The sequence below is a fragment of the Theropithecus gelada genome, chromosome 16 (genome assembly GCF_003255815.1).
Source record: "Theropithecus gelada isolate Dixy chromosome 16, Tgel_1.0, whole genome shotgun sequence".
NCBI lineage: Eukaryota > Metazoa > Chordata > Mammalia > Primates > Cercopithecidae > Theropithecus > Theropithecus gelada.
The window spans coordinates 42,306,295-42,332,571 of record NC_037684.1 but is presented as its reverse complement, the minus strand read 5'-3'; the positions used below and the strand labels follow the sequence as shown (position 1 = coordinate 42,332,571).

The window sequence follows — 26,277 nt, the reverse complement described above, 5'->3', positions numbered from 1 at the left end:
TACAGCATAAATGGCTCCCATTTATATCTGTTCTCTAGAAAAGACTCTTGAATTAATTAGGCTTAGAGTTGAAAAACCCAGAGTTTCACAGTTAATTAAATTTTAAAAAGAAGTCAGAAAAAACTAAGATTAAACTTTACTAGAAGTGCAAATGAATATAAGTTAATATTGATATAGAAATATGTGGATCGTAACACATGATGTACAATAGAAAATAATATATAGAATTTGCAGAATAAGCTGATCTATTATGAAATGCTAATTTTCAAATGTCTTTGACATATCACAAGTATAATTTCATAGATTTGTGCTTATTAGTTTGAAAAATTGTCTCCAGTTCACTTGTGATTCTTGTTTTAATTCACTGCTGTGTATGTATTCCTTAGAACTTTACAAGGATCTTGATAGCTATCCTGACCTAGGAATTGAGAATTATGGTGTTTCCATGACAACTTTGAATGAAGTATTCCTGAAGCTAGAAGGAAAATCAACAATTAATGAATCAGGTAAATAAAATGCATGAAAATTACTATGTAAAAGCATATGTTTCAAGAGCACACTGTTCCAAAGATGGATTGCAAAATGTGGGGTCCATGATTAAGGCTCTTCTTAGACACGCTTGTGGAAAAGTGAAACACATCCTTGTCAACATTGCCTTGTAGTTAAAAATAATCCATTTTTCTACATCCAAGGCTCACTGCACTCATATTAGCCCTAGGCTTCTAAGGGCAATTTCAGATAGAACATTTATTCTAAATCACAAATTTATATAAAACATGACCCCACAGATATAAAACACTTAAGAACCCCAAACAATACTTTAAAAATGAAACTATTAAATTCCTGTAGGCCAAAGATAAAGAACAAAGTCTTAATCAGACATATTGTACTTTTCCACAGATCTCAGATTCTCTGGTGTCAGTTTTTTCTTTTTTTTTTCTTTATGTTAGAAATTGGACAGTATCTATCTACCTATTTTCAAGGTCACAAATAACTTATTCTCTTGTGTTCAGACTGTTTTGAAGCCGAACCTAATAAACTCTCTCTTTCTGATACTGTACTTTTTCATTCTAACATTTTCATTTGTTCTTTAAATTTTAGAGTTTCAGTTCTTTACTATTTCTCATCTGCTCCCAATAGTGTCCATATTTGCCAGTAGATCTTATAACATATTTATCATAGTTATTTTTAAACTCATGTATTTTAATTCTAACATGTGGGCCATGTGACTGATGACCCTTATCAGTAACTGACTCTGATGTTTTTCCCTCTTCCCTATGGGTTATATTTCCCTGCTTCTTCATATGTCTTGAAATTTGTATTTTATCATGGACATTACTTTAACAAAACAGGAACACTGAGGTAAACAGTGGCTAGCAAATGGCGCGACTCTTCCTCTGCGAGGCTGCTGATGTGGATGGCAGAACTCATCTAATTTGTATTTGGCAAGTATCTGAGCTTTAGCACAGGTTTTATTAGATTCAGCCCACTCCCAGCTTCGAAAGTTTTAAAGGTAGAATCAGGTCTTTCCCTTAGACATGACTTTGAATTATAGCACTGGAAAAATTCTATATATTTCTCTATAGTCCTGCTATCAAATATCTCACTGGTTTTCAGCCTGCCGTCACTTTTTGTTTATTTATTTATTAGTATATATGTCTCCACTCTCTCATTCAGTGACTGGACCCTAGTGGACTAATGTATTACACAAAAGGAAAGACCCATGAACCCTGATGATGTCTTGCTCAAGACACTATGCAGCTTCTTGTGTTTCTCTCTCCATTTTTCTCAGTATCTGCCCCCAGCTACTGGTGTACTGGTCCTATGCACTTAGGAAGGGCTCCATGAAAAAAAGTTGGTAGATGCTGTAAACTCGTTTTGTGACTTAGGTACCACATGATTCTAGTCAGTTGTTTCAGCCCACATATAACCATAGAATTTGTTTAATCTGGGCTGCTTTCATTTAGCCTACCTATGGTGATTTTCTCCTTTTTCTGCCATTTCCCTAAAGATGAAAGCTTCCACAGGAATCTTCTCACCCTAAAAATGTTTCCTTCCTTTGTACATGTTAGATTTTTTAGCTTTCTTTGTGCTCTCACCCATCTGATGGATTAAAAATAACTAATATTTATTCCCTTGGTAAGACAGGTGATAGTCTCTTGCAACTAACGAGAAGCAGAATATCCCTGAATAATAATAATATTATTAATATTAATAATTTATTATTAATATTATTATTATTTTGAGATGGAGTCTTGCTCTGTTGCCCAGGCTGGAGTGCAGTGGCACGATATCGGCTCACTGCAAGCTCTACTCCCTGGTTCACGCCATTCTCTTGCCTCAACCTCCCAAGTAGCTGGGACTACAGATGCCCGCCAACACGCCCAGCTACTTTTTTAAATAGACTTTTGACCACTGTCTTAAGATCCTTATATCTTCATTCACAGTGTGTTGTTGCGTCCTGTCATTGTACTTATACATTTATGGGTGTGTGCTTTTTGAGGTTTGATACTAGGCTTATTTTAGCATTATACGATGGACAGTATCCTGGGTATCCAGAGATTACAGAGAACACACAAAAGAATGCAGTCTCAGAAACTATTCAAAACTGAATAGTTTTGAAATATCTGCAGTAACAATTTGTAGCTAACTCCCAGTTTGTAGCTTGCCATTTACAGTTTACTCCCTGTTCAGAGCATGTCAATTTGTAGCTTAATTGAACATGTAAGATATTTGTTTCCTTTACTAATTTTCCAAGTCATTCCTAAGCACTGTGAAGACCTTGCCTATTTATCTTGACCTTAAATTACCTAAGGTCTCCTTTCTATTCCTTTTGTTCAAGAAATAAATATTTCATCTATTTCTCTATTTTAAGGCAATAACCAGCAAAACCACATTATACCTATAGTAACACAGAAGAGTCTAATCATGATATCCTTACCAGAGCAAATCCCCTATAGTAAACCATATAAAGTACATATGAGTTGCTTATTTTATGTTTTGCAGACATTGCTATTTTGGGAGAAGTACAAGTGGAAAAAGCTGACGACACTGAAAGGCTTGTTGAGATGCAACAAGTCCTCTCTTCACTTAACAAGATGGGAAAGACAATAGGTGGTATGGCTCTCTGGCGACAGCAAATCTGCGCAATTGCAAGAGTTCGCTTGTTAAAGTTAAAGTATGAAAGAAAAGCTCTTTTAGCACTGTAAGTATCAGAGTTGCCATAGGGTTTTTTTTTTTAAGTCAATGCATTAAAAAGCAAATCGAAGGTATAAAGGCAAGTGAAAAAACACAAAAATATGGTGAATGAGGCAGCAGACAGGGAAAGCATCACAGTGGAAGCACAGGAGAGAGGTAGAAGCTTGACATCCGAAGGACAAATATCTCATGAATTTTAATGGGAGATTCAATGGCCAGAAAGCAACAGGGGAAATGAACAAAGGACAAATCTATGGTTTATCACCTTGAATTTGGAGGTAGCAAAAGGACGAAATGCTCAATAAATGTGACAGTTAATTGTGTGTTTAATTTTTATAATTTCTTTATCCCATTACATTATAAACTGCTCAGAGAGTGTTCGATTAGGAAATGACATGGCATTCATGCTGGCAATTTTCTTTTGTGTAGGCTATTAATTCTAATGGCTGGATTTTGCCCTCTTCTTGTGGAGTATACCATGGTGAATATATATTACAACAGCTACACCTGGGAACTTTCTCCTCATTTATATTTCCTTGCTCCTGGACAACAACCACATGACCCTCTCACTCAGTTACTGATCATCAATAAAACAGGTAAAATGGTGGATACTTGATTTCCAAATACATTTACTGTTCAGAGCAGTACTTAGAAAACATAATCATGAAAGAAAATAGCTTTTCACTTACTCAGCATGTGTTAAAAAACAGTTTATGAAACTTAAAGATAATAAATACAGGCCCCCAAAGAAGCAGGAATTAGATATTTTCTAAAGGAGGAACATCTGGTGGCAACTTGCGAAATGAAAGAGTTTGTACCAAAATAGCATTTTTAACAGGTTCATTAAGGTATACTTCACATGCCATACAATTTATCCATTTAAAATGCACAATTCCATGGTTTTTAGTGTGTTCACAGAATTGTGAAACCACCACTACAATCCATTTTAGAATATTTTCATCACCCCATAAAGAAACCCCATACTGAATAGCAATAACTCCCGTGTAGTCCTTCCCCCCAGTCCTAAACAATCACAAATTTACGTTCTGTTTCTATTGATTTGTCTATTCCGAACATGTAATATCGCTGGACTCATACAATAGCTGATATTTGATGACTGACTTCTTTCACTTAGCATATTTTCAAAGTTGATCTGTGTTGTAACATTTTTCTATGTATTAATACTTCATTTTTATTGTTGAGTAATATTTTATTGATGGTTATACCACAATTTATTTATCATTCATCAGCAGTTGGATATATTTTTCCCAATAATTGGATATTATGAAAAATGCTGCTAGGAATGTTCATGTACAAGTTTTTGTTTGAACATATGTTTTCATTTCTGTGGGGTGTAATCCTAAAAGTAGAATTGTTGGGTCATGTGGTAACTATGTTTACCCTTTGAAGGACCTGCCAAACTGTGTTTTAAAGTGACTGTACCACTTTATATTCACTTTTCTTTTTTTTGAGATAGAGTATCACTCTATGGCCAGGCTGGAGTGCAGTGGCATAATTTCGGCTCACTGCAACCTCTGCCTCCCAGATGCAAGTGATTCTCCTGCCTCAGCCTCCCTAGTAGCTGGGACTACAGGAGCGTGCCACCACACCCAGCTAAATTGTTTTGTATTTTTGGTAGAGACGGGGTTTCACCATGTTGGCCAGGATGGTCTCGATCTCTTAACCTCGTGATCTGCCCACCTTGGTCTCCCAACGTGTTGGGATTATAGGTGTGAGCCATTGTGCCTGGCCCCACACCAGCAATTTTTGAGGATTCCAAGTTTCTGTATATGTTTGCCAACACCTATTTTTTGTTTTTTCTATTACATGCAACATAGTGTATGTCAAGTGGTATCTTGTGATTTTGATTTGTATTTTGCTAATGGCCAGTAATGTTGAGTATCTTTTCGTGTGATAACTGATCAATTGTACATCTTCTTTGTAGAAATGTCTCTTTTCTTTTTTAAAAATGGATTGTATTTTGTATTGAATTCTAAGTGATATTTCTATATTGTAGATAAAATTCTTTTATCAGATGCCATAGGTTCTCATATTCAGATTCTGTATCTAAGAATTTGCCTATTCACTGAAATTTATTGCTAACCCCCAACTACATATCTGTTGCACTTTCATGATATTTACAGATATGCTCAGAGAAGTGAACATTTTTAGTCACCTGATGTACGCATTTTCAACTGAGATTGAACAAAATGACACTGCTTTCTTGTTTTAGCTCTCGTACTATAAACAAATGCTTTTTTGCCGTCTCTTTCATGCTACATTTTTCACATTTTTGTGTGTTTTTTTCTGTGGTGATTTTGCTGTTTAAAATGACACAAAGAATAGTGCTGAAGTGTCATCTAGTGTTTCTAAATGCAAGAAGGCATTTAGAAACATGTGACATGTCTTTTTCTAGGTTTTTTTGTCTGTTTTCATTATGAACAGATGTTCGATTTGTCAAATGTTTTCTCTGTGTCTACTGAGATGATCATGTGGGTTTTATACCACGTTATTTTCAGACATTAAACCAACCTTGCATTTATAGGATAGATTCTACTTGGTCGTGATGTATAATCATTTCCATTTTCTCCCGGATTTGGTTTTCTAGGGTTTTGTTGATAACGTTTTCCACCTCTATTCATAAGGGATATTGGTCTGTAGTTTTATTTTATGCTAATGTCTTTAGATATCAGGGTAATATTTGCTGCATATAATTAGTTGGCAAATGTTCCCTGCACTTCGTCTATTTTTTTTTTCTTTTTGAGACCTTGTGAAGGATTGACAATTCTTCTTTATTAGGTAGAAATGTACCAGTGTAGCTATCTTTTAATCTATGAGATTGGTATTCATACCCTCTTTTTGTTCCTGATCTTAGTAATTTTCATGTTATTTTACTCTTTCTTGGTCATCCTAACTAAGGGTTCATCAATTTTGTTGATGCTTTCAAAGAACCAACTTCTAGCTTAATTGTCTCTATTGTTTTTCTATTGTCTATGTCACTCATTTCCAAACCAATATTCTTGGTTTCGTTTCTTTCTGTTTGCCTTGTGTTTAGCTTGTTCCTCTCTTTTTCAGTGTCTTAACACAGAAGTTTCACTTAGTGATTTGAGATTTTTCTTCTTTTATTTAACATAGGTGTTTACAGCTATAAACTTCCCTCTAAGCTATGCTTTCGCTACAAAGCATAAGTTTCAGTATATCATGTTTTAATTTTCATTTCTCTCAAAATATTTTCTAATTTCCTTTGTGATTTCTTTTCTGACTCATTGGTTATTTAGGAGAAGATTCGTTTCCAAAAAATTGTGATTTTCTAAGTTTTTGTTGTTGAAGTTTGAATTCATCCCCTGTGGTCAGAGATCATAGTTTATAAAATTTCAACCTTTTTCAATGTATTGAGGCTTGTTTGATGTCCTTGCCTTTAGCTCATCTGGGAGAATGTTCCTTGTGCACTTGAGAAGAATATGCTTTCTGCTGTTGTGAGTGAAAATTTGTATATTTCACTCTTCAGTGCTATTTTGTATTTTGAGTCTCTGTTAAGTGCGTATATGTTTATAAATGTTATAACTTCCTGCTGTTTTGACCTTGTTTTGACCCTTGTATCATTAGAAAATGTCTCTTATTATTTCTAGTAACATTTTTTGTTGTCATCTATTTTGTTGGATATTAGAAGAGCCACTCCAGTTTTCCCATGGTCTTGTATGTATTTTTGTTCCACCTTCTGTTTTCAATCTATTTGTTTCAATGAAATTTAATATGTGTCTCCTGTAAATGTAATTTAATGTGTGTCTCCTATAAACAGTATATAGTTGGATAGTGTTTTTAAATACAACCTAACAATCTCTGCCTTTTGTGTGTATTATTTTATTCACAAATCATATTTTTACTAATAATGTAGGATTTATATCTGCCAGTTTATTGTTTGTTTTCTGAAAGTCTCATGTCTTTTTTGTTCCTCTATTTCTTCTTTACTGTTTTCTTTGGCACTGAGTATTTTCTAGTTTAATGATTTAATTCTTTTAATGATTTTTTTATTATATTTTTGAATTATGTTCTTGGGGTTGTTTGGGGGCCTAGAATATACATCTTATTTTAACCTACTTAAAGTTTACACAAATTTAAGATTAATGTAACAAAGTCTACAAATATATACTTGCTGTCCTTCTCTCAACTTCTTTAAAAGATATGAAATCATATTGAGTAATAATTGTACCAATGTATTGCTGGTTTTAAAACATTTAGATGTGTAATAATATGTGCAATGATAACATCAAAACAGGGAAGAGTGAATACAGCTATATAAGATGAAAGAGTCTGTAGCTCGTTGAAATTAAGTTTATTTACCGTTTCTGGTTCTCTTCATTTGTTCCTGTGAATTCATATTATCATCCTATGTGATGTCCTTACTCCAGTACAGCTAGGCTTCCACCTGCCTCCTTTGTGCCATTGTTTTCAAATATTTTACATGTCTATATTTTACAGGCTCAACAATAAAATTGTTTGATACTGCATTATACAATTGCTTTTAAAATGAGTTAATACAAGAGGGAAATATGCATTTGTACTACCGATCATAAGTATATAGTTGTGTTTGCTGAACCTCTTTGGCGTTTTCACTTGGATTCAAATTGCCATCTGGGGTTATTTGCTTTCAGTTTTAAGTATTTCTTATAAGGCAAGTCTGCTAGTAACAAATTCTTCATTTTTGTTTATCTAGGAAAAAAAGTTCTACCTTCACCATTTTTTATTCTTTATTATTTTTATTTTTATAGATTTAGAGGATAAAAGTGTGGTTCTGCTACATGGATATATTGTGTAGTAGTGAAGTCTGGGCTTTTAGTGTAACCATCACTCAAACAGTGTACATCATATCTATTACCACCTTCATCTTTGAAAGCTAGTTTTGCTGAATTTTTTTTTCAGCACTTTGAATATGTCATTTTACTGTGTTCTGGCTTCCTTTGTTTCTGATGAGAAATCAGCTGGGTTCTTATTGCTGTTTCCTGATACATCATTAAGGAAACATTTTCTTTGCCTTTGTCTTCACCATTTTTACTCTAATGTGTCTGGATTTGGATCTTTTTGCATATATCCTACTTGGAGTTGGTTGAACTTCTTGAATGTATAAAGTTTTTATCAAATTTTGTAAGTTTTCAGTCATTATTTCTTCAGTGGTTGTTTTTCTCTTTATCTCTCTCCTCTCCCTATGGTACTTCCACTGCATATGAAATAGTGTGATTAATAATGTCTCACATTTTTCTGAGGTTCTGTTTTCTTTTGTTGTTGTTCTTCAGATTGCATAATCTCATTTAATCTGTCTTCATGTCTGTAGTTTACAGGTTTTCTGTAATTCTGCTGATCATTCAAATCTACTGTTGAGTTCCTTCAGTGAATTTTTCATTTCAATTATTGTACTTTCAACTCTAGAATTTCTATTTGGTTCTTTATTATTTAAAAAACTTTTTATTGGTATAGTCTATTTGATGAGACATTGTCATCATACCTTTCTTCACTTCTGTAAACTTGCTTTCTTTTAGTTCTTTGAGCATACTTACAATACCTGCCTTGAAGTCTTTGTTTTTCAAGTTTGCTATCTCAGTCTTCCAAAAGCTGTTCTTGTTGCCTACCTTTTTCCTGTATAAGGGTGACACTTTCTTATTTTTTAGCATGTCTCATAATTTTGGTTGAAAACTGAACATTTAAAGTCATACATTGTAACAACTTTGGATAATGATCACCAACTTGTCTTGAAGCTTGTTATTATTGTTTGCTCATTTCCCTTACTTTATACAACTCTGATGCTGTTCTTCAGAGACACAACTTTGGCCATGTGCATTGTTCCCCTGAGATGGCAATAGATTTGGCAGACCTTTCTTTGTCTCTTTCCCTGATCTCTCCATTAAACTGGCTAACTCCACTGGTATAACATTCAGTTGTTAGTCACCACCAGTAGCAAGCTGATTGGCCTATTGTTTTCAAAAACGCCCACATGCATAAATTGCTCCACAGTTTGATCCAATTACAGTAATTCCCTCTCATCTGAAACATTACAAGATCCCCAGCAGATGTCTGAAGTCATAGATAGCAGCAAACCTAATGGCCATCCATGAGAACACATTTCTGTTCAGGTTTTTTATCCACAAATGTATTGCCTTTTCCATCTTAACTAAGCACTTATCATGCACTGTGGCTATAACTTTTACAGTCTGAGGTGCAACAGCAAGACTAGTATTAGTTTCTTTTTCCTTCTTCACAATTTACAGAAGAGATTTGCTCTCAGAGTAGATCTTAACAAACTCAGCATACAATTTTTTTCCTTTCCTTATTAAGTCAACAACTTTCACCTTTCCACTTAAAGGAAGCAATATATGGCTTCTCTTTGACATATATAAATTGCCAGCATTACTCCTCTTGTGCTTTGGGACCACTATTAAGTAAAATAAGGGTTATTTGAACACAAGCACTCTGATGTCTTGACAGTCACTCTGATAACAGAAGTGACTACTAAGTGACTAATAAGTAGGTAGCATATGCAGTGTGGACACACAAGACAAAGGGCTGATTCATATCCTGCACAGGGCACAGTGGACGATATGAGATTTCATCCATCTGATCAGAATGCCGTGCAATTTAAAACTTACACAATGTTTATTTCTGGAATTTTTCATGTTGTATTTTAGAGCTGCAGTGGACTAAAAGTAACTAAAACTGTAGAAAGTGAAACCATGGATAAGGGAGCACTACTATAAATATGGTCTTGTTTGTAGGAAAAGTTTTCGAGGTCAGTTGTTGAGGTTTGTCCTCTCCACAGAATGGCTCTTCTTAACTCTCTGTTTTGCTGCTCTCTCTAGTAAACTTTTAGCTGGTGTATGGTTTAACCGAGTGAATTGCAATCTCCTGTCAATTGCTTACCAACAAAATCTTGATGGTTTTTAGTGCACTCTTAGGCCTGAACTTCCCCAAACTCTGTTCCAACTAAAGTCAGTTTCTTCAGGGAGAGTTTCAGCACGTACTGTTCTTATGGCTTGCCACTGCCCCTGAAACAAGAATCTCACCATTGCTTCAGAGCTGGAAGCATGGATCATGCCTGATTCTCTTGGTGTGGAGCCCCTGATTTATGAGCAGGGTACTTGGCAGGGGTGGTGGCCTCTGGTCTTCTCAGCTTGCCTCTCCTGTCATGGAAACTCTGTCCTACACATGAGATGGCACAAGGATGATTGTGTCCCGGTGTTTTTGGCCTCTTATTCCTAGGGTAGAGCTTCCACCTTAGGATCAGGGAATGGGTGGAGGAAGAGAACTCCAGATCTCTTAGCCTCTCTTGCCTGGTATTGATCTTCTGCAACATAGATGTGGGGAAATGAGAAAAGTTGATGGGAAGTCCCTCCCATGAAGATACTATAGCCCTGAACTGGACTTGGGGAAGAAGGATCCCTGCATGGTTGCTGACACCCTTTCAGAGTGAAGCTTCTGTTACACAGATCTGAGAAGGAAGTGGGGAGTGGAGGGATCAGGCTGTGGCTCAAATGCCACAATTTCTCAGTGTTCTTACTGAGATTTAATAAATTTTATTAAATAAATGTGTCATCATTTGCTGTATGCTCTTAGAACAATTTCAAAAGATTTTAATTCGTTGGTTTTTTAGGAATTTTTATAATTATCATTGTTTTTCTGGGGAGAAGGTCTACAGAGCTCCTCACATTGCTAGTCTACATGTTGTCTTCCTGCATCAAGAAAATTTTGAAAATTAATTCATAAACTAGCAGTAGTAAAATGACTTTTAGCAAATTTGGTGGTTAATCAATAGAAGTTATCTGTATCATTAAAGCCTTATCGGTTATGGCCATTCATTGCAAGATTCTAGAAAGAAATCTATTTTGAAAGACATTTGGAACTAAAAAAAAATCTTTCACATTAATAATAATCATAAGCAAATAAAAATATCATGAAGGAATTCCGTGAGAAATAAATAGATATTTTAATTCACATTAACAAGCATGTTATGTAGAAAATATCCTGATGGTCCATATTACTGCATCACCTAATGACATTAATTGTAATTTGACTACACAACTTAACATTAATTTTTTTAGTTTTGTGATACCTAATATCTTTAACTACACCTTAGGGGCAAGCATTGATGACTTTATACATTCTGTGGAGCACCAGAACATAGCTTTAGAAGTGGATGCATTTGGAACTAGAAATGGCACAGATGACCCATCTTATAATGGAGCCATCACAGTGTGTGGTAGTGAAAAGGTATGCAGGTCTCTAATAATCTTTCTGAAAAATGTGAAAAGCTAACATAATATCAATATACTCAGGCCTCCAACTTAAGAAATAAAAATGAAAAGCAAATACTGTTTTCATTTATTAGTGAATTGTATTCACTGGTGTAAATAATTCATATATCCGTCATTGTCTACTGGCACAAACTATTAGCAAAATACGTACTCTAGAATACCTACTATCAAGACCATACATAAGTTCACAAATTTCATGTTTCCCCTCAAAGATTTTATGATACATGTATTCCAAAACTTCTGTTTTGTTCTTAAACAATAAACACTGAATATATGATGCTAACCTCAAGCAAGACATCTGGTGTCCTAAATATCAGTTACATGATTTAGTTTTACTATATACATGTTTTGATTTACTTATACAGTGTTTGGTTTTACTTACACAGTGTTTGGCTTTTTACTTTGATTATTTGACACCACAAGAAAAGTATAACCTCTTAAATGTCAAATTTTGACTTTTTTAGAGAACAAAATGAAGATATTTGAGAACTTATATCCTTACTTGTTATATTTTAGAATTACAGCTTTTCATTAGCATGCAATGCCAAAAGATTGAATTGCTTCCCAGTTCTTATGGACATTGTTAGTAATGGGCTACTTGGAATGGTTAAACCATCAATACATATCCAAACTGAAAGAAGTACATTTTTGGAGGTAAGTATATATAATGGTACAATTCCTGACTTTCCTCTTACAGGAATCTCCCAGATCACCCTTTTAAGGGCTGGAATCTTGTTTTAATTGAGTAAACCACTGCGTAATAAATTAACATTTGGACTCATTCTAGTTCTGGGACTTTGGAAAATCAATGCCTTTTCAGAGCTTCAATTTGTTTAAAGTAAAATAAAACGAACAAAACATTTTTCAAAGAGAATATGAAGCAATAAAAATGAAATCACACATCACTGTGACCAGCACAAGAATAGTGAACAAATGAAACAAAGGAGAAAGAAAGGAAAGAATAAATGAAGGAACGAAGGAAGGAATGAATGAAGGAAGGAAAGAATGAAGGAAAGAATAAAAGAAGGAAGGGGCTTTATTATTACTTTTAGAAATTTTACAAAAGAAATTCATGACTAAGTTCAGGCTAGAATTGCAGACTGTCTACATTAGAATTACTGCAGATTCCTGTCAAAAATATTAATTCCCCTGGCCTACTCCAAAGCAATCAAACCACTTTTCCTCATGGGCGTGGTGAGAGGAGGGAATCTATTTTTTAAAAAAGGTCCAAGTAATCGAAATGTATACAGCCCTTTAAGTTTAGAACCAGAATAACTATCACAGTTCATAATGATTCCTTTTTAGTTATTGTATACATACATTTCTCCCTTTCAGAGAGTTCTTTGAACACAAAGATCATGTATTTTTAACATCTTTCAATTTTCTGGTTTCTGAGAGCAGTATACAATAATTGGGCAAATTGCCTCAGACTTCTATCTATCAAGATATCCTGTTTCAACTAGAGTTAATTAGATAACAACCAGCTCAGCTGACTTTGTGTTTATGTGCCTAATATAGTCACTTTAACCAATATCCCCAGCAACTCATTTTATTCCCTATTCTACTTTACCTGCTCATTGCCCCCAAAGTCAGAGTTTCCCAGAGTTTCAGAACTTGCTTCTATCCTGCCCAAAGTTCAAGAATCGCTTGAACCTGGGATACGTAGGTTGCAGTGAGCTGAGATTGCGCCACTGCACTCCAGCCTGGGCAACAGACCGAGACTCCATTTCAAAAAATAAATTAATGAACTGATTTTAAAATAAAGTAAAAGGCAAATCACAGGCTGGGAGAAAAATATTCACAATACTTACATATGTGACAAGATTTGTATCAAGAATATGTAAAGAACTTTCATTCCTCTGTAATAGAGGATAACCTAAGTTTTTAAACGGACAAAGTATTTGTATATTTGTATATATATACCATTTGTATATACCATTTGTGTATATACTTAGTAGTTCAGCCACTAAGTGCTGAACCTACCCAGCGCTCAGAACATTCTGGAACCAACCAGACAATAAGCTGTAATCTTACCATCTATGGTTAGCAAGTGTCTTTCTGGTGACCAGGCTGAAGACCACCAGGCTCTGGTTAGAACTTTCTTCAGTGATGTGTTTAATCAAAGAAGCAACTATGTGAATCATGAAAATAACATGGGACTGGCTTTCAAGAGAGTTTGTGGTCTTTTATCCTTAAAGATTGTTACAAACAGGAGCAACAACAGATGGAACTAGGGCAAAGGTTTTCTTGGTGTTTTTGCTCTCCCTTCTAGTGTTTTCATCTCTACTTTTGCATCTTCAACCAATATTTATCAGGTCTCATGATGTACTTAAAAAACTATTATCTCATGATGTACTTAAAAATTTATCATCACTGTAGCCGTAAAATGTTAGATATTTGTTGAGTCAAGCTGCCACATTTGAGATAAAGATCAGCTAAGAAATTGAATGTGTCAACTGTGAATTATAATTTATTATTTAGCACCAAAATACATTTTAGAATCATAAGGCAAGAAAAGAGAAAAATCTTGCTCTTATTGTTTTCCAGATGTTATCAGTGCATTCATTTTCTTCAGTCACTTATCTGTAAATTTGAGTATAAAGCCAAAAGTTAAGTGTCAAAACTGGAAGGATATTGAAAGAGTCTGGGAATCTCAAAAGGGACCTACGGCAGAATTATGTAAACTTAGTCTAAAATTTTAAAAATGTATTCCAGAAAATGAACTTTAAATTTCTTCATTCAGTTCATTGTATTCTTTGGATTTTTCAGAATGGACAGGCCAATCCAATCGGATTCTTGGCATATATCATGTTCTGGCTGGTTTTAACATCGAGTTGCCCACCTTACATTGCCATGAGCAGCATCGATGATTATAAGGTAATAATGAGTAATTGCAACTTCCATTGTTTTACATAATCAGAAGCAGAAGGTAATTTTACAGGATTTTTCATAAGAATATTTATACATGCTTAATTGAGCAGCCAATTCAGACATAAATTCTAAGGTATAAAAATAAAAGAAAGTTTTATAAGTTGAAATATATAGATAAATAGGTAATAGAGAATTATTCTGAACTTTATCTGGATATGCCAACAAACTAGAATAGACAAACCAACTTTGAAAAAAAAAAGCAAAGCTGGAAAATATGCTTGTGATTTCAAGACTCACTACAAACTTGTAGAAATTAAGAATGTGTTGTATTAATTAAGAATAATTATGTAGATATTTTAAATGAAATAGACATTTCAGAAATAAGCCCACACATATATCAACTGATTTTCAATAAAATTACCAAATGACTTAAATGGGGGTAAGATTAGACTTTTCAACAAACTGTGGTGGAACAAGTTGGTATCATTCTGAAAAAAAAAAAAATGTTCTTAACATCTGTCACACCATGCACAAAATTAATTTGAAATGAATCACAGATCCTGTGATAGGCAATATTTTTCAGATAGGGAAGAAGAAGCATATTCCATTTTAAAAAAGATAACTTGAGCTTCATCAAAGTTAAAAGCTTCTGCTCTTTGTAAAACACCAATAAATAATAAAAGGCAGCTGAGCTTGGTGGCTCACGCCTGTAATCTCAGCACTTTGGGAAGCCGAGGTGGGCAGATCACCTGAGGTCAGGAGTTTGACATCAACCTGGCCGACATGGCAAAAACCCGTCTCTACTAAAAATACAAAAATTAGCTGGGAGTGGTGGTGCACGCCTGTGATCCCAGCTACTCAAGAGGCTGAGGCAAGAGAATCACTTGAATCTGGGATGTGGAGGTTGCAGTGAGCTGAGATTGCGCCACTGCACTCCAGCCTGGGCAACAGACCGAGACTCCATCTCAAAAATTAAATTAATTAACTAATTTAAAAATAAAATAAAATAAAAGGCAAACCACAGGCTGGGAGAAAATATTCACAATACTTATATATGTGACAAAGATTTGTATCAAGAATATGTAAAGAACTCTCATTCCCCTGTAATAGAGGATAGCCTGATTTTTTAAATGGACAAAGTATTTGTGTATATACTTTATCAAAGAAGATGTACAGATGGAAAATACTCCCGTAAAAAGATGGTTAATGTCACGAGTAATCAGGAAAATAGCCTCAATGAGATAGCTCTACACACTCAATAAAACTAATAATGTTAGAATGACCAACAATATCAAGAGTTTATGAAGATGTGGAGAAACCGGACCTCTCATGCACTGTGGGTGGGATTGTAAATTGTACAATCACTTTGCAAAATAATTTGGCTGTTTCTTATAAAGTTAAAAATATACTTATTCTTATGACCTAGCAATTCTTCTCCTAAGTATTTACTCAAAAAAAGAGAAAACATCTTTCCACATAAACACTTGAGCATTAACGTTCTGAACAGCATTAGTCATAACAGCCAACAACTTGAAAATACCCAAGTGTCCCCCAAGCAGTGAACTGACAAACAAATTCTAATATAGCCATACAATGGAATACTATTCAGCAGTATAACAGAAGGAACAACTAATAAATGCACCAACACAGGTAAGTCTCAGAACCATTACACTGAGGGAACGATAACCACAAATAATTAGGTACTTTTAATTAGGATGATTTACTTTATAGAAAATCCTTAGAAAAGTAAAATTAATCTGTAGTGACAGAAGGCAGGCTCGGGGTATGGGGGGGTCACCTGTAACCAGTGGTAAAGGCTATTGACTGCAAAGGATCATGGGAAACTTCAGGGGTTCTTCTACACCTTGCCTATGATGGTGGTACAGAAACATATGCATTCATCAGACCTCATTCAACTATGTACTTAATATGGGTACTTTTTCTTGTTTGAGAATTACACCCCCCAAAATTAAAAAGAGATTGTTGAAATAAAAGGAAATGATATTTTTGGAAATATGAGAACTTGAAAAGATAAGAGAAAATTTCAATATTGAACTGACAACTTACAAATGTTTATTTACAGACACTCATTAATCCAAATGAATCTATAATGCGTTCACAAATTACCTGAGCATCTTGTTTAAAAGATGATTCTGATTCAGTAGTTCTGCAGTGGAGCCAGATTTTGAGTGGCAATCACAGGCGATGAATTTATATGATTAATCAACCCAGGCCAACTCCCATTTTTGTGACTTCATGAGAAAAATCTATGAAAACTTGTGTAAGCATCTTCACTGTGTCATCTTCGTCTGTTTCGTTTTCTCTGTCTCTCTAGTGCCCACAAAAAGAGCATACGATTTATATAATGTTCCCTTTTCATGTGGAACATTCAGGAATCTCAAGAAATTCTATTTACTAGTACGATATAACTATAAGTCATTCTGGTGTTAATCCAAGCTTTAAAACTTCCTCCATAGGACACATGAACTCTTTCTTTGGCTTCTGTGATGCCGTAATTTCACCATGTTTATCCTAAGACTGTCCGTTGTTTGTCTTCTTTGGAGATTCTCATTCCTATATGTAATCTCTTAATTTCGGAAATCCTCAGATATTGGCCCTTGGCTGTCTTCTCATGTTAGATGCCATTCTGTCTTAGACAAACCCATCTAGCTTTATGGCTTCGAATCCCCTCTACCAGCTGGTCACTCCCAGATCTGATTCTACCCCAGATCTCTAATTGTATCTAATTTGACCTCCAATGTTGATACAAACTCTGTTCTCAGCATTTCCACTGTAGGCAACACAGATGTCTCAAGTTTCATGCTTCCAAAACAGAATGGAATGTAGAGCTACTTGAATGTATTCCCCCACCTCACTACTTTCTCCATAAATAGCAGCACCACGTGCTCAGTCATTTCCTAAAGATCCCAAAATCATCCTTAATTCTTCTCTTGCCTCCACTCATGTGTTGAGTCAATCATCAATTCTTTACCAGTTCAACTACCTGCATAGACCTGTGTCTGATGTAGGCAGGCTCTGATATGAATCTTTAGGTCAAATTATGTCTCAGGCAGGAGCATCATTTAGCTCATCAAAGCCTATCAACAAATCAATTTAAGTATTTTTTAAAAGAAAAAAATTCACAACTGTTAGAATAGTTTCATGTATAAACCTATTGATTATACTGAAAACCACATCACTTCATAAGTAGTTTTAAAATACGTAATTTAGTATGTTTATTTAGAGAATGACAAATAATGTGAAATACATTTACATTTATAAATGTATTTATATTTATGTAGATACACAGAAATATTTGAATGAGTGATAAATATTTGAATGTGGACTATGGCAGAACAACCCAATTTGTTTTATTCCAATTAAAGGATAAAGCAATTATGTGTGTGTGTGTGTATGTGTCTGTGTGTGTGTGTGAAGGAGAGAAAAGAGAGAGAGAAATCACTGTGATGAGAATGTAGTTGTTTAAGGGAATAAACTGTCCATCCCATTCACCCCTATCCCCCTGTAAGGCATTAAATCACTACTTTGTTTGCTGCAGTGTTCAATGCTTTGATTATTCTAAGGTCTTCTTTTACATATTTCTACCAGGTGTGTGATGAACATCAGTGTAGTTCATTAAAGCAGCAGACTGGTTATTTATGTTTGTAACTATCCACATCCCTTAGTCCAGATTACATTTGTAGACATAATCTAGAATTGTTACAAATAAAGATTTTGCTTGAATAGTTCCTTGCATGATCCACATTTTCTTAAGCCACAAACTTTGTATCTTTGCTGTCTGCTAATTAGAACAGAGCTCGGTCCCAGCTACGGATTTCGGGACTCTCCCCTTCTGCTTACTGGTTTGGACAGGCGCTGGTGGATGTTTCCCTGTACTTCTTGGTCTTCGTTTTTATATATTTAATGAGCTACATTTCAAACGTCGAAGACATGCTACTTACAATAATTCATATTATTCAAGTAAGTGACAATATTCAAGTAAGTGACAATATTCACAAAATCATTGTGTGATTTAATTTGAAATTTTGAAATATTTCTATCAATATTTATATGGTCATAAATTAAATAACTATAAAATTCTGGGCTATGACAATGTTTTGAATCCCAAATGTTTTCCTTGATTGCATTTGTATTTAACTAAGCTTCACATGCCTGTTGATTTTAGATCCCATGTGCTGTCGGTTATTCCTTTTCCCTTATCTTCATGACATACGTGATCTCCTTCATCTTTCACAAGGGGAGAAAAAATAGTGGCATTTGGTCGTTTTGTTTCTATATCGTAAGTATGTTTATTGTGGATGTATACTATATATATTTAATATACAATTCTGAGCTAATCCTTTAAATTTTGCCCTCTGTAGAATGATAATATTATGGCCTATAATAAACACAAGAGTACAAATTCAGTTATTGGCATGGTTAAAACTAGAAATTGCTTCACCAAACACCCTAATGAGAATTAATTCCATAAAGCCTCCCTTCTTTTGTCTAAATTCGGAGGAAAAATGTGTATAATTTAAGAGTATCTATTCTAATTTCCCATGATTTCAGGATGCCAAAAAGTAAATTATTAATTCAATAAATAATTGTTGACTTCTGCAGTGTGTCCAAGTTAAGACTGATAATGGGAGGAAAGAGATTAAATGGACAGTTTCAATCCTGAAAGAGCTCCCAGAAGATAAACAGACGAGTAAGCAGCCACTTATTAAAATAGTCATGAGTTATCTTCCATCTTAAAAGTCTATTATACAACTGAATAATAAAGAGGTCCATGAAAAACAGAGATTCATTTATGAAAATGAAAGTAGAGATTTTGTTTAAAAGGTGAAATCTGAAAAAGAGTAAAATTTCAGCCGAGAGAAGTATGAGGCACAAATAGAAATAATGAACAGAAATCCAGCAGAGGAAAAGCCCATGCTGATCCTAGGAACTGGTAATAATCTCGCCTAAATATAGACAAAAAACAAGGTGCACAATGGCCATGGTCCTGGTTATGGCAAAAAATAAAATCTTGGCTGCCCTTAAATGATGTGCTGAAGAATTTAAAAGCTCATAGTGCAGAACACAAATAGGATTAGAGATAAACTTGCAGGAAGAATACTTTGATAGCCATAAAGGTGATGGTTTGCACGCAGAGAAATTAGAAGTACAAAAACTTTTAAGTAGTCATTGCAGTGTATTAGAAGGTAAAATATGAGGGCTTCCAGTGTACCTATCACTTCCTGTTATCCCTAAATTTTCTATTTTAGTACTTCTGCTTAAGCCATTCCATGTTGTTAAATACTTTTATTTCCCCATTGGTATAGTTACCAAAGTCTTACCTTTTATTTTTGTTGTTTTATTCCTGTTAGATATCAATTTCAATTTTTTTCTTAGATTTTTGCTCATCTACTTTTATTTTTTAAAGTTTATCTACTTTAATTAAAATATTATATGTATGGGTGCTGGGTGTGTCTTATACCTGTAACCCTAGCACTTTGGAAGGCCTAGGTCAGTGGATCGGTTGAGCCCAAGAGTTCCAGACCAGCCTGAGCAACATGGTGAAACCCCATCTCTACTAAAAATACAAAAATATTAGCTGGGTGTGTTGGCATGCACCTGTAGTACCAGCTATCCGGGAGTCTGAGGGAGGAAGATCACTTGAGCCCAGGAGTTTGAAGCTGCAGTGAGCCATGATCACACTACTGCACTTCTACCTGGGCAACAGAGCAAGACTCCATCACAAAAAATAAACAAACAAAAAACAGAAAGAAATTCTACATATCACATCCTAGATTTATCAAATGATATCTCATTTGTGAAATTCTAGGTCAAATGAATTTGGCTAAGTCACTAAAATAAACTGTTAATGGAGATATACTGATTTCAGCTTGGTTAGCGAGATTGAAGTTGAAATTATTAATATCTTCAAGATGAGCCTCTCGATTTGGAACTTACATTGAAATTCAGGGTGATTAACCTTCATATTTGCTTTTTTTTAGATCACTGTATTCTCTGTGGCTGGATTTGCGTTCATTGTCTTTGAAAGTGATATTCCATTTATCTTCACTTTTTTAATACCACCTGCCACAATGATTGGCTGTTTGTTCTTATCTTCTCACGTAAGTAATGACACAGTCTGTCCCAGTCCCCTGAAACTGATGACCAACTGTGAAACTTTGCCCAGTGTTGAAGGTCTACTACAACATATTTAAAGTGCATGGGGTTCAAACATTTCTACCTCATGGAATACAATTAATTTTCTCCCAGATAAAACAATATGTTCCAGCTGACTGGTAATGGAAAATCTGGTCATGCTTAATATATGGGGAGGAAGGGTTTAAGGGGTGGTGGGAAATAGAGTAGTTCTTACACTCATGTGGGGACTTATTTCCTCCTTGATATGCTTGGCTTTAGAAGGAACCAATGAAATGTCCCTAATCTTTGGGATTTCAGAGTTCTAAGGAAGCACCCAATATAAGCAAAGTCTTTTTTTCTGGCTGACTGATACCTGTACTTCTGTAAAAGGCAGGAAGTTACAGTACATGAGTGAAGAGGTATCTATGGGAAGGGGAAAGGTAGAGAAGGCGGCCTCACAAAGAGAAACAATAGGCACGGGAAGGTGTGTGAAGTTCTGTGTGAGAAGAATGAACACTGTCTCTCACTGTTTGGGGAGGTTAGCACGGATCTCCAGGATTCTCTTGCCATGTGATTAGTAATTGATAAATCCTATTGCTTCAAACGAAAGTTCATAGACCTTGGGAGGAAAGAAGATAGCCCCTTGCTTTACACTTTAGAAAGGGCACTTAATGTGATATTCATGGTCAAATGTTAGCAGGGCTGTTTAGGGCCAATTCACATATATGTGGACAAATTTCAGGAAACAAAAATCTCCCAGTTTAGCAATTGTCTTTTCTTTTGCAGCTTCTCTTTTCTTCTCTCTTGTCTGAAGAACGAATGGATGTACAGCCATTTCTGGTATTCCTAATTGTAAGAACACACTCTTCTTTAAAAATTATCGCTTTTTACTAATTTTAATAATTTTCATTCCTGTACACACTGTGAAACATTTTTATTAAGGTAAAGATACAGATATCTATAGCCCAAGGAGATATAATGCTTATAAAATCTGGAAGAATTATTTTTACAAAGATCAACTGGCTAGCTAATGTGCCTCCCAAATTTTAAGGACACTGTACAACTGTTAGAGAAGATGAGAAAGTAATGATATCACATAACTATAGTTGTTTCCTATGTTCCTATAAAAAAGATTGAAAATGAACTTGATAGTTTCATAATTTGCTAGATAGGTTATTAGAAATTTGTAATTATTTCACTGAATGCATTTTTGTAGAAGTCCAGTTATTTATAGCACATCTCTGATATTGAACAATTATCTTTTTATGTTTCTAATCATGTGTCTCTCTTTATTCCTAGCCTTTCCTTCATTTTATCATTTTTCTTTTTATTCTTCGATGTCTGGAATGGAAGTTTGGAAAGAAATCAATGAGAAAGGATCCTTTCTTTAGGTTGGAAAAAACAAATCAGATTTTTATTTTGTTGATCAATATCATAAAATATTTTTCATGCATAAATCAATTCATTAACAAAGAGGTGCCGTGTGCTAGGATAGGCTGGAGTAGGAACCATGGACGCATACAAATAATGCAGATCCAGATACCTAAACCCAAGAACGTTATGATCTAATGGAAGAAACAGACCTGAAGCATGGAGTATTAAGGCTCTGTCTGCCACTGTCCACAGTGGAGCACTGGGGAAAGTTAAATGTGGCCGGTCCCACCTAACAAACAGTATATTGCCAGTGGAAGAAATGCTGTCCATCCAGGAGGAAGGAACAGAATGATCCACTGGCCAAGGACAGCAATAGCTGTGTTCTTTTCCTGGTAGTGAGCATCCCAGCCGGTGGATGACAGACCAGTTCGGTTATTAATGAGACTTAAAAGCTGAGACTATTTTTTGCACCATACAAAGAAGAGCAACCATAAGCATCTTACTCCCTCTGTATCTCCCGTACCACATCAGTTTCATCTTTCGCTATTACAGAAAGTTGGATGGGAGACTGCCAAGATGAGAGCAGACCTTTAATCTTCTGAGATCAGTATGAAGGAGGCACTTAAGGGAAGAGAGACTAGAATAAGTATATCCTGGCTATGATCAGACTTAGAATGGAGAGGAAAGGTCAATATGCCACATATTCCAAAGAAATGAGGGATCAAGCATCTAACTTGTATTTTGCTAGAAACTCCTGATTACAAATATTCTGGCCCATTTTCCCCATGAAAACATAATGATGTCAACATGTTGGTGTCAAAGCTACGGTTCCCAGAAAAATTACTCCATTGAGTTATGATATAAAAATTCTTTGCCAGCTATTAGGTTTCAAGTTAAAACTGATACTGAAAAAACATATTTCTATAGATAAGATAAGCAAGGAGGTTGTAAGGGGATGGGAGTTGTGAAGGGAGATTATGATGGTTTGTTAATTGCTCGTACTGCTCAAACATAAGCTTTAAAGAATGCAACTTTTGACACAAAAATGAAAGCCAGAAATCAATTATAAATGGACGGTTTTGACTCTAGAATTTCTCCAAGAAGCAGTGATGTGCGTCAAAATCCAGAAGAACCAGAAGGAGAAGATGAAGATGTTCAGATGGAAAGAGTGAGAACAGCAAATGCCTTGAATTCTACTAATTTTGATGAGGTAAAACATTACACAAAGGTTTTTTCACTAGTCAGTCTACCAGTCTAATTCTCTTAATGATTTTGAGTTTCTCTATTCCTTACAAATGAGGATCACTATTTTAGTAGGTAGTCATCATTTTTACAATTAAATGAGCAGACTAAAAGTCACATTAACTCTTTTGTTCTTCTTAGAATAAATTAAAAATAGAGTGCAATAGAAATTATTAAAGCCAACAAAGAATTTCAGAAACTGAACTAAGCAACAAACATCATTGCTTGTTGGAGAAAGTGCACAGTACAAATTCAGGGTCAGGTCCAGCCCACAGCATTTGTTTTGTTGTTTGAGGATAATCAGTGCTTCTCTAAGTCTCATGGCCCCTGTTTGTTCTGAAAGGACAGGCAAGCTGTATAATATAATGTGCTCCTAAAAAAACTGGCTTTGCAGGAGAGGAAAATGACAGTCTCTCCTCTCCAAAACCAAGTGTTAGGCTAGGGACATGGCCAAGAAGCATGTCACCAAATAGAAGGTCTTCTTTGATGCGTGACTGGGGCAACAAAGGGTCCAACTAATGAGAAGATGGAATTTTGTTTCAAAACTAATGAAGAGAATTAAGGTCTGACATAACTTCTTGTCATTTACAGAAGCCAGTCATCATTGCCAGCTGTCTACGCAAGGAGTATGTGGGGAAGCGGAAAGGCTGTTTTTCCAAGAGGAAGAATAAGATAGCCACAAGAAATGTCTCCTTCTGTGTTAGAAAAGGTTGGCCATGGGGATCTTCCACTGCTGGCTCAGAGCCCTCCTTAGAGCTTCCTGATTCCTAATGAGCATTATTCTGGATACCACCTCTTGGTTCACATGCAGACCCAGAGGAGAGTGACAATGATAGCCTCCTTTACATGTTTCGTTTCTAACTTAAATTAACTCACCTCATGAAGAGGAGCCTAGTCACATCTACAATGAAACCATAAGTTCTCTAATAAGATGAACTTTTGAAGTCATAACATTTTTATTAAATGAACACAATCGATTTCCTAATGTTCATTGTTTTTCACAAGAGAACTGACAAGATGTACTAGCACACTCTGAAGGCTTGGCCAGCAAGTGTTAGATGACCTCAGTTTGTGCCAATATTGCACCAAAGTTAGAATCACAGGAGACAGAATATGACACACCTGGCTTCCAAGAGTGGTTTTGCCACTTCCCATCAGTGTGACTTTGCACAGGTAACCCCATCATTGAGAGTTTCTGCCCCAACAGCAAAAGAAGGCGCTACAATAACTTCTCAGGGTGGTTGTAACAATTAAATGACAACTAATAGCAAATGCTTGTCACATTGTGAGACTTCAACCATGTTTTACTCTTAATGTTACCATTAAAATAGATTAATATTAAGTGTAACCTTTTTTTCAGGTGAAGTTTTAGGATTATTAGGACACAATGGAGCTGGTAAAAGCACCTCCATTAAGGTGATAACTGGAGACACAAAACCAACTGCTGGACAGGTAGGTGAATTATGTGGAAAATATGTTATTTAATGGTGAAATAGACTTATAAGATTCGATGACCTTAAAAACAACAAATATCACTTAATCATTAGATAACTGAAGTGATTAATGAATACACAGGAGAATAAATTCATGAATTATCACGTAAATGCACATAAAAGTTAAGCACTGAAAGGGTGTCACAGAATCCTTAGGGTGTCGCTTTTCCAGTCAAAACCTCTGGAGCTGGTGGTGCCTTTGCCCAAGTTTGGCTCAGACCCACTGCATTCTTTCTGCCCACTCAGCTCAGCAGGCTGCACTCTGTTCATGCCACCAGCCTGGATCCCAAGCCTGCCAAGAGTGAGCCAGGCATAGAGTGGTGATGGGTGTGTGAGCAAGCATGGGGTCTGGTTGCTGCACACAGCCAGGCATGCTGGTTGTGGCAGGGCAGGCAGCTCCAGGCACAGGCACAGGCACCACCTCCATGTAAGGCTGTGGCTGGACCAGGCATACTGCAAGCAGCTTCCACTGCAGGCACCAAAAAACGTGGTGGCACCCAGAAGCTTGGAAGTGCCAGGAACCACAGAGTCCTAAAGAGGGTGTCACAGCCCTGGCTCGGGGAGCCCCTAAGCCTGGGATCCCTGAAGGGCTGCAGCTCTTCTCTCCTCATTGCCCACAACATGGCAAGCAGGGGGCGTGTTTCAGCCCTGTTTGTGTTACAGCTCTTTCAGTCCCACCATTTGGCAGGTCCTGAGTTCTTGTCCCATGTCCAGGAAGAATGAAGTATATGGACAACTGGAGGTGAGGAGCTTCACTGAGTGACAGAATAGCTCTCAGGAGACCCAAAGTGGGTCTCCTATTTGCAGGTAGGTCGTCTTGATGAGTGTCCAGCCCTTACTAGAGAGGAGACCCAAAGTGGGTAGCACCTTTCTGCAGCTGGTAGTCCCTATGTCTGTGTGAATCTGGCTGAGTCCGGGATTTTTATGGGCTCAGAAACGAGGAAGTATGTGCCAACTGGTCCATGAGTAGCCTTGGGCAGGCCTGGAAAAAGCACCATAAGTTCTCACTCTGGGCCACAGACTCCACCTAGAACTGGCAGCCTGGCCCCCAGACTTCAGGCCTTCCTTGTCTTGAAGGTGGGGTTTGACCAGAGAACCACCCCTTTCTACCCAGGAGCCTGTGTGCCTCCTGCCATCAACATGCCATCTATAGCATCCAGGCTGTTTGTGCTGAGGGGCACCTGCAGGTCTGTGCCAAGCTGCCCTCAGCACCCCCCTGGCCTCCCTCTCACACTTGTCAGGGCCTAAAGTCCAGAGGGGGCTGAGGTGGCAGGAGGCTGGCATATTGGTGCCACCCTGGGTGTGTACACACCAAGCAGGGTTGCAACAGCACCTGGGCTCAGCCACAACTTTGCTCCAAAATTGGAGCATGCACCAGCCCCTGAGATTCAGTAAAGGATGCCCCAATTCAGTAAAGGGCAAGGCTCCCACCTGTTTCTGGCCCCCACCAGCCCACTGGAGTACACAGCCCCCGTCACACCTCCCCTGCTACAGCCAGCATCTTCGCTGTGGCTGCTCCAGACAGGCTGTCACTGCCATCAAGGAGTAATTATTAAAGGCATTAAGACGTCTCCCTTGCTGCAGATGGCATCTTCACAGCAGCAGCTGCAGACAGGCTGTGGCCACCTTCAAGGGGTAATTATTAAAGGCATTAAGAGAGA

General features: G+C 36.4%; 1 protein-coding gene across 3 annotated transcripts in view; it reads left to right on the top strand.

Annotated features, from left to right (window-relative positions):
- ABCA8 (ATP binding cassette subfamily A member 8) overlaps positions 1–26,277 on the top strand; it is a 79,108-nt gene that overhangs the window by 44,457 nt on the left and 8,374 nt on the right. For 2 of the 3 annotated variants that reach the window (XM_025362789.1, XM_025362787.1), the window contains 14 exons: positions 387–506; positions 3,007–3,205; positions 3,628–3,794; positions 11,321–11,454; positions 12,015–12,152; positions 14,268–14,375; positions 18,180–18,350; positions 18,556–18,669; positions 20,372–20,491; positions 21,294–21,359; positions 21,807–21,898; positions 22,971–23,091; positions 23,715–23,832; positions 24,484–24,575. In XM_025362789.1, the coding sequence (XP_025218574.1) occupies positions 387–506; positions 3,007–3,205; positions 3,628–3,794; positions 11,321–11,454; positions 12,015–12,152; positions 14,268–14,375; positions 18,180–18,350; positions 18,556–18,669; positions 20,372–20,491; positions 21,294–21,359; positions 21,807–21,898; positions 22,971–23,091; positions 23,715–23,832; positions 24,484–24,575 (1,760 nt within the window). The remainder of the gene's footprint in view (positions 1–386; positions 507–3,006; positions 3,206–3,627; positions 3,795–11,320; positions 11,455–12,014; positions 12,153–14,267; positions 14,376–18,179; positions 18,351–18,555; positions 18,670–20,371; positions 20,492–21,293; positions 21,360–21,806; positions 21,899–22,970; positions 23,092–23,714; positions 23,833–24,483; positions 24,576–26,277) is intronic. The other variant, XM_025362788.1, reaches the window with a different exon arrangement.